The sequence below is a fragment of the Saccoglossus kowalevskii genome, chromosome 17, assembly GCF_978046115.1.
Source record: "Saccoglossus kowalevskii chromosome 17, keSacKowa6.1, whole genome shotgun sequence".
NCBI lineage: Eukaryota > Metazoa > Hemichordata > Enteropneusta > Harrimaniidae > Saccoglossus > Saccoglossus kowalevskii.
In genome coordinates, this window is record NC_140657.1 from 5661095 (window position 1) to 5673777 (window position 12683).

The window sequence follows — 12683 nt, forward strand, 5'->3', positions numbered from 1 at the left end:
TTATTCCATAATGTTTTTTGGCTTCATACATAGCCCTTTGAACTATCAGGCACGTCTACCTGTTTTACAAGAGACCTTTTAACTAATTGTTTTACTCGTGTTTTCGCGTGCTCAAATAGAGGTGCTCGGTAACCCAGCAACACAGTTATCACTCCAAAGCAGTTGCCATGGAAATTAAAGCGAATCTATTATAGGGGACGGCACGGGTAGTGCGTTTAAATGCACGCCCAACCCGGGGGTATACGATGGAAACGCTAATTCACCGTTACTTTGTAATCCCGGATAGGTAATATTTGTGTTTTGAACTGTAATGGGTGGTCTTTTATACAGCATAATGTAAAATACTTTATTTTAGCTGGAATCGATTTTCATGAAAAGACTTTTTTGTTGTTTTTCCTTGACTTTTAAAGAGGTAAATGTAAAACGTGGCAGAAATGATTATTCTTGTAAGATTTTATTTTCACTGAATCACACCTTCAAGGAAAATTTCGATAATAAATTCCCAGCAAAAATAACATTTTTCACAGTATAACCCCCCGGGCCCGGGCACTTTGTATAGATGACGGGGTGTCTAAGATGGGTATATATATATCGCACATATTGGCCTATGATGAGACGATAACGGCAATCGTGTGCACGATTTCCAAATTTATTACCAAAATAAGCAAATAACACCGAATAAACGGCAAGGTAAAGACTATGTCTAATTATAGTAAACACGTACTGCGTGCGTGACTCGAACCGGCGCTCGCGTACGGCACCTATTTTTTAATTATTACCAAAATGTTTGACAAAAAATTAAATCTTAATGATTTCCCAAAAATAATAAGATTTTAATAAGGTATATTAAATCGGAATTTGGTCTAAACTTATACTTAAAGGGCGGTAGTCGTCACGCCACGCAAGATCTATGGGTTTCATATAAGATGGCGACTTTGACTGATCAAAGAGTACAAACTGAGACGTTACGAAACTTTGATTAGGTTTTTGTAGGTGATTGGAAGGTATCGAAAAAGTCACACGTGGTAATGAGTGCAAGTCGAGCCCAGGTAAAACCTCATACTTGTGATCTCCATTAAAAGGGCGCATTGGATTGTGGGAAAATCAATATTTATCAACACAAATATCGCACATGCGCGTCTCGACGACTGCCGCGCTTCATTAAAATTATACTTTTCATCTTCAAGTGGTTTATGTTGGGTCTGTATTTGGGAGTCACATCCTCAAATCAAACCTTAGTTAGTGCAACGCACTGATTCACATAGTCAACTGGCGTGTGTTCAATTTGAGTGGGGATCGATATGACTAAACGTATTCCTTGGAGGTGATATTTAGTCTCAGATTTGTAGAAAAGATTTTTTTATTCGCTGAATAATTGTTCAAGTACACTTACGGAGTGTACTACAGCTGAATTGATAGTACCGAACATATTCGTGTTTGGGGAAGCTGCACAAATAATAATAAAAACAATTGCTGTAAAAGTAGCTCGAATTGTTTTCAATACATCTTTTATCAGTATGAAGTTACCTAATTAGTAGTCATTTTGAGAAACCACTCAGTATGAGCATGCGTAATATAAAAAAGGACGTATTTGAACACAGTAAACCCACGCGTAGAACACACTTCACAGTAATAGACAGCGTATATTAAAGGCTGGTTTATTTGCTTTTCAATATCACAAATGGTAGGATTAGTTTATTCGTATGTAATATTACGTTTTAAAAATGCTGTTGCAATAATTTCATATATCCGGGTCCCAGGTTTATAGAATGTTTATGCTTCGACAACGGCACACGGACATCGCCCTCTAGCGCCAACTAAATAATACCTTTCATATTATCACAAACGTGCACTCACTGGCTGGTATAATATAAGTGTAAACAATCTGATGGCGGAAATGCGCGGTAATATAGAAAAAAAATATTTTGACATTGTACATGTTTACTGGTTGAACATGGACATATTGAGGTTTCTCATGATCTATAATTGGCAATTTTTAATTTTTCTGAATTGTGATTCGTCTGAATTATTTAACGTTATTCGCGATGCTTCCCATGACATGTGAAAACATATAATTATTGTCGAAAAACGTTAGGGTACACTTTTTCCCGTGAATAGTGAAAAATAAGCACAGATCCATGAGCCAAACATTCTGATTTATATGTACAAACATCTGAAGAATATTTAAACTAGTATAAATTAAAAAAAATGAAAGCTGCTAATTTTAATATTACAACATGGAGTTGGTCTTGATGTTAGGTAGAGAACAGACAACTAAAATATTCAAAGTATATAGGTAATTGAATATATAATTCCATACAATTATGCCTAACGTAAGATACCTTATGTAAGTGATTTTAACTGATGCATGTAAATTTTATTGAAATACAAATTATTAATAAAAGGTGTCCCAGTAATATTTCGCTATAAGTTTATAGTTTTCACATTGGTATGCATGATTACAAATACATGTGACTCAGGCAAAGATTCCCCAAATCGTTTTTTCAATATTATTTATTTTTTCAATAAATCAACTCAATGCTAGCGGTATGATGATGATATATGTAATATGCAAATTAACATGCCATCCTACCTATGTATTAGGAGTATTGGTAGGTTACTTTCAATATTAAAAAAATGCATATGAATAGTCAGAAAAAGACAATAAGAATTTGTTCATTACCAATCCATTATACATGTTCAATAAGTCACATGACCAATTTGAACTCGGTGAATAATCAACACCGTTAAGAGACTGTGGTTAGAATAAACAAGTTCAGGTTAGGATTTATGCAAATTTTGATATACATGAATATGTGAGAATGTCAAAAAACACATATTCAAACAAAAACACTGTTGTTTCAATACTTCAACCAACAATAGTAAAATATTCTGCCGTGAATATATAACTTGTAGTAGCTCCATCCATTTCCAACTAAATGTTACTTGTTAAAATTTTTGAAATGCACATTTGTCATTTTTGAAGATAACCAGGGTCTATCTTTTTCATTTTTGAAAGGCATTTACGAAGTACAGTTGCAAAAATAAAAAACGTACCTAAAATTCAAAACATGTCACTAAGATGGAAATAAAAAATGATTGTACTAAAGTTTATCTCAGCAACCCCAATTCCAATCTAACATATGATAATGAGTTTGATATTAACGAAACTATCCCCGCCCGCGAGAGGGCGCTATAACCCACTGAAGTATTTGTAGCCTCCCAAGCACTGCTAATCAACGCAACACAATCGGGGGACGGGGTGACGAACAGAGTCCTGTGTGTTACATGGTTTTTTGGCAAATTGTATCATCATATCATAACTTTGTATACAAGTTTTTTTCCAGGCAGTTATAACGTAATGACAATAATTGAAGATACGTTACGGCTTCCTAAAATTGTAAATGCCCAGTTAAAAACAAACTGCCAACAATAAAAAAGTGTTACGATCAAGATGATAAAATAAAATATATAAAATAATATATAACAATCCTCTTTGAAATGTTAAGCATTTTTTAAACCCATTTTTTTGTACTCAATTATGTCAATATAACCTCCATATTTAATCACAGAGCGAGTATCAAAACTTATGGCAATATAGTTGTTCTAAATAGTATTCATACATATATATATATTTTAAAAGCAAATTTAATACACATAACCTAGAATTCGCGATGTGTTGCCCTAAAGCGAATAATGTCTCAATCAAATCACTTGCATCAAGTTCAAAACAAAACAATATAGTCCTCAATACAGCTGATCTTTGAGGTCAATACACAACTACATGACGTTGTTGTCAGCGCTGGTAACTAGTAGTTTCCTATCATGCACATTCGTGTAACCACTATAATGACGTCGGTAATACCTGACTGCTACAACAATGGCAACGATGAGTAAAACCAAACCCGTGAATATCATTCCAATGATAAAAGCTGGCCTCTTCAGATCTAAAAATACAATGCAAGAGAATTTGGCATAATTTTACTAAAACAATGGTCACTAGCGGCCGGAATAACTGAAAACTCGACGTAATTTTCTGGAAGTGGAACAAAAACATAGTTTGACTTTCAGCATGATTTTAAAGCGAAATTATATTTTGAAACATCTTGCCGTTTGTTTACTCCACTTACCGAAGTCACATCGTTCGCCCGACCATCCTAGTCGACACACACATTCACCATCACTAGGTAAACATCTGTCAGCGCCTCCTCCACAATCACACCTATGTTGACAGAGATGACCCCATTCCCATTCTTCACATTGGCAGAAACCTTCATATTCGTGACACGTACTGTTTCCCTCGCAATAACATACTAAATGAATCATATACAAGAAAAAAAGTAGAAACGTCAGTATTTACGTAGATTACCTCTGTCCTGTGGCGATAATGAAGAAATTATATTCAATTATATAATTATATTCAAACTACAAAGATAGTTAGAAACGTTTCTCGATCTGGTCCCGCAAAGCTTAAAAATAAGCGTGTACATATAAGACGTCCACACTGATAAGAGTTTCACAATGCCTTACGATATGTAATAAGATCTGAGATCAGCCATGTTGAAATATTAATTACTCACATCATGGATGCATTCAGTGGTGTGTATTTCAGACATTATTTCATGGCTATTATATATTTTCAGCTACCAATGTCTGAAGTCAGGGGAATCCGATTTAAGAAGTTGCAGCATTTTATTCATAATGCTAGTAGGATGCGTGCTAATAATCAACACATGTTAATGTATGAAATGTGTCTGTTAAATGTTTATTTCAGGTGTTTCCATTAACACAGAATATTTCAAACAAGCCCCACAGCTGTTTCTTTTTGTAATGAGTCTAAATTCATGTCCCAAACGAATCAGCATCTGATGTCAGATATACACATTATGTACATTGATCTTATATATTTCCAAACATGAGTGAGAATAGCCCCATTTCGGCGAAAGTATTCAGGCTTGGAAACAGTCTAAACATGTCTTTGTGGCTAGAAACACATAGTAACAAGCCATGCATGGCACATTCCCGTTAGTTATCAAATTTAAGATACAAAGTTTTGCTTATAGTAATATAGCTGAAATATAAACATGTCAGTAATATGATGATTGTTTAACAATTATGAATACATGTATAATGAATATATGAAATTTGAACATAGTCAGTCAAAGCATGTCAGAGATATGGCTCTAGAAGCCCATTCATTAAAAGAAAATGGCCACTAGTCAGCCATTCAGAATCCGATCTAAAAAATAAAACAAGTTTTTTAAAACAAAAATAGCGACCATTAGGCCACTTTGAAAAGGATCGTCAAACCAATATATCCGTATATCTGTGACATGATGTATAATGAATAATAAAAATTTGAACATAATCAGTCAAAATAAGTCAGACATATGGGTCTGGAAACCCATTCATTAAAACAAAATGGCCACCGGACAGCCATTTTGAGTCTGATCTGAAAAATAAAATGACGTGCACCAGGAACCCGTAATGTCTAATGTATGTACCAAGTTTGAACGAAATCCATCCATAAATGCCAGAAATGCTTGATATTTGATGATTTTTTAGCACAAAAATGACAACCATTCGACCATTTTGAATAGGATCGTCAAACCAATATATCTGTCTATCTATGACATGATGTATAATGAATATTTAAAATTTGAACATAATCAGTCAAAACAAGTTGGAAATATGGGTCTAGAAGCCCATTCATTAAAACAAAATGGCCGCCAGTCGGCCATTTTGAATGTTATCTGAAAAACAAAACTATTTTCATCAAGGTCCCACAATGTCTAATGTATATATCAAGTTTGAACAAAATCCATCTGTAAACAGCCGAGAAATGCTTGATTTTTATGATTTTTTAGCACAAAAATGGCCGTTATTCGGCCATCTTGCATCAGATCGTAAAACAAAATGATGTTCATCAAGGTCCTATAATGTCCAACGGATATACAAGGTTTGAACAGAATCCATCTGTAAACAGCCGGGAAATGCTTGATTTTGATGATTTTTAGCACAAAAATGGCCGCCATTCGGCCATCTTGAATCAGATCGTGAAACAAATTGACGTGCATATGTATGATACAGGTCCGGACGCACGCACAGACGCACGCACGCACACACGCACGCACGCACGCACGCACGGACAAAACGGAGGTCAAAACATAAGTCCCCGTTTTTGGACTGCGTCCGAACGGGGACTAAATATAGATACAATAATTTCCTCGCATTCGAATTACCTTTATCACAGGTCTCTCCCCACCTTTCATGATAATCTGTGCAGATACAACCTTTGAAACGTTGGCATACACCATTATGTTCACATCCACAGATTTTGTCACACTTTTCGCCCCAAAGACCATCATGACAACCTTTGTTACATAAGTACATAATTAAATAACATGAGAAAAAAAGAGTCATTAGAATGGGTTTAGTGGCGTGGAACTCACAAGTATTAAGGAGAAGAAAAGAATAATGAATTAATAATATTGAATGATTGATTTCTATCTTGCCGAATGTTCACATTAAACATTTTATTTTCTTCACGTGTAAGCTAGTGCATTCATACCATCAAATGTGACTGCCATATCCTGTGATACCAGTTTAGCTTCGTTGTATGCTACACATTTATATATACCACCATCATCATCACTGAAATGCATCACAGTCAAAGTACTGGAGCTGAAATGTGAATGGTACATTATAGACGGCAATCAGAGAATTACATTAGCTGATTATGGTCAATTTCTGTTGTTATACATAATAAGTTTTATTGTGTGCTTTAGCAGGAGAGTGTCAAACTACAATGTATTTATTCACCAACCTGATCCAATTAATCTATCAGGCAATCAATCTATAATCCAATTATCTCACTCAATCCACACCATCCAAATCAATCGTATCCAATTAATCTCATACAATCTATGTATCATCTGATCCATCTTATCCAATTCGTATCATCCGTCTGTCTGTTCAGTTGCCAACCCATCAACCAACACATCCATCCGTGGATCCATCTATCCACCCATCCTTTATTCCATCCATTTATCCACCCAACCATTCATCCATCCTTTAATCCATCAATTCTTCCACCCATCAATCCATCCATTCATCCATCCATTCATCCACCCATTAATCCATCCATTAGTCAATCCACCCATTAATCCATCCATTAATCCATCCATTCATCCACCCATCCATTCATCCATCCACCCATTAATCCATCCATCCATTAATCCATCCATTCATCCACCCATCCATTCATCCATCCACCCATTAATTCATCCACCCATTCATTCATCCATCCTTTAATCCATCTATTCATTCATTCATCCATTCATCCATCCTTTAATCCATCCATCCTTAATCCATCCATCCTTTAATCCATCCATTCTTTAATCCATCCATTTTTCAATCCTTTAATCCATCCATTCATTCATCCATCCATCCATTCATTCATCCATCCTTTAATCCATCCATTTATCCACCCATCCATTCATCCATCCTTCAATCCATACATTCATTCATCCATCCATTCATCCATCCATTCATCCATTCATCCATCCATTCATCCATCCAATTATCCATCCATTCATCCATTCATTAATCCATCCTTTAATACATCCATTCATCCATCCATTAATCCATCTATTCATCCATCCATCCAATTATCCATTTATTCATTCATTCATTCATTCATTCATTCATTCATTCATTCATTCATTCATTCATTCATTCATTCATTCATTCATTCATTCATCCTTTAATCCATCCATTCATCCATCCATTAATCCATCTATTCAATCATCCATCCATTCATCCACTCATCCTTTAATCCATGCATTCTTCATCCACCATCCTTCAATCCATACATTCATCCACCCATCCATTCATTCATCCATCCATCCATTCATCCATCCTTCAATCCATGCATTCATCCACCCATCCATTCATTCATTCATCCATCCATCCATCCATTCATCCATCCTTTAATCCGTTCATTCATCAACCCATCCATTAATCCATCCATTCATCCACCCATCCTTCAATCCATGCATTCATTCATCCACCCATCCATTCATTCATTCATCCATCCATCCATTCATCCATCCTTTAATCAGTTCATTCATCCATCCATTCATCCACCCATCCGACATTTAATCCATCCATTCATCCACCCATCGTCTAATCCATTCATTCATCCACCCATCCTTTACTCCATCCATTCATCCACCCATCCATTAATTCATCCATTCATCCACCCATCCTCGAATCCATCCATTCATCCACTCATTCTTTATTCCATCCATTCATCAAACCATCCTTTAATCTATCCTTTAATCCATCCATCCTTTAATCCATCCATTAATCCACCCATCCTCTAATCCATCCATTCATCAACTCATCCTTTAATCCATCCATTCATCAAACCATCCTTTAATCCATCCTTTAATTGATCCATTCATTCATCCATCCATTCATCTACCCATCCTTTAATCCATCCATCCATCCATTCATCCATTCATTAATCCATCTATTCATCTACCCATCCCTTAATCCATCCATCCATCCATTAATCCATCCATCCATTCATTCATCCATCCATTAATTCATCCATTCATCCACCCATCCTTCAATCCATGCATTCATTCATCCACCCATCCATTCATTCATTCATCCATCCATCCATTCATCCATCCTTTAATCAGTTCATTCATCCATCCATTCATCCACCCATCCGACATTTAATCCATCCATTCATCCACCCATCGTCTAATCCATTCATTCATCCACCCATCCTTTACTCCATCCATTCATCCACCCATCCATTAATTCATCCATTCATCCACCCATCCTCGAATCCATCCATTCATCCACTCATCCTTTATTCCATCCATTCATCAAACCATCCTTTAATCTATCCTTTAATCCATCCATCCTTTAATCCATCCATTAATCCACCCATCCTCTAATCCATCCATTCATCAACTCATCCTTTAATCCATCCATTCATCAAACCATCCTTTAATCCATCCTTTAATCGATCCATTCATTCATCCATCCATTCATCTACCCATCCTTTAATCCATCCATCCATCCATCCATTCATCCATTCATTAATCCATCTATTCATCTACCCATCCCTTAATCCATCCATCCATCCTTTAATCCATCCATCCATCCATCCATTCATCCATCCATTAATCCATCCATCCATTCATTCACCCATCCTTTAATCCATCCATCCATCCATTAATCCATCCATCCATTCATCAATCCATCCTTTAATCCATCCAGTCATCCACCATGCATTGATCCATCCATTGATCCACCTATCATCTAATCCATCCATTCATCCACTCATCCACTCATCCTTTAATCCATTCTTTAATCAACCCATCCTTTAATCTATGCATTAATCCACCCATCCATTCATCCATCCATCCATCCATTCATCCATCCTTTAATCCATTCTTTCATTCATCCATCCATTGATCCACCCATCCATTATTTAATCCATCCATTCATCCACCCATCATCTAATCCATCCATTCATCCACCCATCCTTTAATCCATCCATTCATCCACCCATCCATTAATCCATCCATTCATCCACCCATCCTTTAATCCACCCATCCATTCATCCATCCTTTAATCCACCCATTCATCCATCCATCCATTCATTCATCCATCTGCCAGGCATTTCGTATGTTCATTCACTCATTCATTCACTCATTTATTCATTCATAATGAAGTGTATCCTGACAATTAAACAAATAGACAACTAATGAAAGTGATTGCAATCATCTCACCTCTTTGTATTCTTTACAGTAATATTTCTTGTACTACTAATTTGTACATCATTCAAACTCCATTCAAACACAACGCCAGTGCTGTTCATATGATATAACTGGCATTTTAGCTCAAGTCTGTCGCCGTACTTGAAACTTTGAAGTTTTGGAGTGATGTCAACAGCTGCAGTGCCTGTAATGCAACAAATGCTGGTCACATCCTATAAATAGTATAGTCACTGTCAAAGTCATTCTATATATGACATTATATGGCATGTATACATTTATACTGATGGTTTAACTATGATGGCAGTATATACTTACACTGATAATTTAACAATGATGGCAGTATATACTTATACTGATGGTTTAACAATGATGGCAGTATATACTTATACTTATGGTTTAACTATGATGGCAGTATATACTTAAACTGATGATTTAACAATGATTGCAGTATATACTTATACTGATGATTTAACAATGATGGCAGTATATACTTATACTGATGATTTAACAATGATTGCAGTATATACTTATACTGATGATTTAACAATGATGGCAGTATATACTTATACTGATGATTTAACAATGATGGCAGTATATACTTATACTGATGATTTATCAATGATGGCAGTATATACTTATACTGATGGTTTAACTATGATGGCAGTATATACTTATACTGATGATTTAACAATGATGGCAGTATATACTTATACTGATGGTTTAACTATGATGGCAGTATATACTTATACTGATGATTTAACTATGATGGCAGTATATACTTATACTGATGATTTAACAATGATGGCAGTATATACTTATACTGATGATTTAACAATGATGGCAGTATATACTTATACTGATGATTTAACAATGATGGCAGTATATACTTATACTGATGGTTTTACAATGATGGCAGTATATACTTATACTGATGATTTAACAATGATGGCATTATATACTTATACTGATGATTTAACAATGATGGCAGTATATACTTATACTGATGATTTAACAATGATGGCATTATATATTTATACTGATGATTTAACAATGATGGCAGTATATACTTATACTGATGGTTTAACACTGATGGCAGTATATACTTATACTGATGATTTAACAATGATGGAAGTATATACTTATACTGATGGTTTAACAATGATGGCAGTATATACTTATACTGATGATTTAACAATGATGGCAGTATATACTTATACTGATGGTTTAACTATGATGGCAGTATATACTTGTACTGATGGTTTAACAATGATGGCAGTATATACTTATACTGATGATTTAACTATGATGGCAGTATATACTTATACTGATGGTTTAACTATGATGGCAGTATATATTTATACTGATGATTTAACAATGATGGCAGTATATACTTATACTGATGGTTTAACAATGATGGCAGTGTATACTTATACTAATCATTTAACAATGATGGCAGTCTCTACTTATACTAATGATTTAACAATGATGGCAGTATATACTTATACTGATGATTTAACAATGATGGCAGTGTATACTTATACTAATCATTTAACAATGATGGCAATATATACTTACTTATGGTGCAATCTGGTGATATCCATCCTGGAGCACATTGACATGCTCCATTAAACGGATGACACGTGGCACCATTTTCACAGACACACTGAAATTGGCATTGTCCACCATACCTGTTTAATTCACAACCTGTAAAGAAGAATATTATAAAACGTTATTTCACACACTCACTCACGCACGCACGCACGCACCCACCCACGCACGCACGCACGCACTAGCAGTGTGGTGTTAATACGCAATGTATAGGTATTGATTGTTACATACCAGTAGGAATGACTTCCAGTGTCGTATTCACAATGCCTATCAGATGAGGATTAATTGAACAAAGCCATCCAGATATTTCCTCCGTTTGAACATGTTTAAATTCTAGACCAATTATTACTGCAAAGCTGCCCGGCGTCTGTTCAAGCCATTCTGGGTTAATATATTTATTCACGGGAAGCATTCGATCCTAAAAAAAGTATTGTTAGATGTTGTACTCATTCATTAATTTGACAGAAGTATTCAATGTTCCTATTATTAATAATGTGTATCTATTTTACCATCTTATTTTATGATAGAGAGGACACAAAGCGGTTATTGTTATATTATTCAATTGCTTCATTGCCCATAAACTTATAAAACGTTTCATGCAAAAAAAACCAGTATACTATTAATTTCAATTTAATGTTTATTGGTCACTGATGTAAACACAATTATTACCTTTGAAAATTCAATTCACTTATGTAAGCATTTTAGCTAATACTATCTCTCTGAAGATTAATACTTCACTTCTGTAAATACCTCCTGAACTATCATTTTTCTTTGAAAAGAAAGACCACTTCTGTGAACATTTGAAAAGTCAATTCATTCCTGTGATCACTTGATCAATTCTGTAAACATTTGATCTATTAATATCCTTCCAAATTGTGTAAATAGTTGATCTATTACAGACCTTTACATAGTCTATTCACTTGTGTAAGCATAACTAATATCTTCCCAAAGGTTAATTTAATTATATTTAATCATTTTGGAAAGAGTTCCTTAAGGCAAGGCCCTCTTACGCCTAACTTGAACCCTAACCCCAAGGCTCCAGCCCCGAATGTAATTCAATATGCCCCTCCAAATGATTAAGTGACCCTGGGGGGGGATTAGAATTATGGGCGAGGGGTCCAAGGGAACTTTTACCAACATTTGAACATTGGAAGTCAATTCATTTTTGTGAATATTAGAACTGTATTACTATCTTTCTAAACAATAACAAACCTTTGAAAATTCAAATAAATCACTTCTGCGAACATTTGAATTAGTATTACATTCTGCCAC

The 12683-nt window shown here is 35.1% G+C and overlaps 1 protein-coding gene across 2 annotated transcripts in view; it reads right to left on the reverse strand.

The window, feature by feature from the left end:
* Window positions 1-1642: 1642 nt before the first annotated feature.
* LOC102810236 (uncharacterized) overlaps window positions 1643-12683 on the reverse strand; it is a 33027-nt gene continuing 21986 nt past the window's right edge. For both annotated transcript variants that reach the window (XM_085492479.1, XM_085492478.1), the window contains exons 8-14: window positions 11643-11829; window positions 11379-11507; window positions 9816-9987; window positions 6572-6684; window positions 6243-6374; window positions 4131-4313; window positions 1643-3947 (exon numbers count right to left, since the gene is read on the reverse strand). In XM_085492479.1, the coding sequence (XP_085348605.1) occupies window positions 3781-3947; window positions 4131-4313; window positions 6243-6374; window positions 6572-6684; window positions 9816-9987; window positions 11379-11507; window positions 11643-11829 (1083 nt within the window). In that variant the 3' untranslated portion in view covers window positions 1643-3780. The remainder of the gene's footprint in view (window positions 3948-4130; window positions 4314-6242; window positions 6375-6571; window positions 6685-9815; window positions 9988-11378; window positions 11508-11642; window positions 11830-12683) is intronic.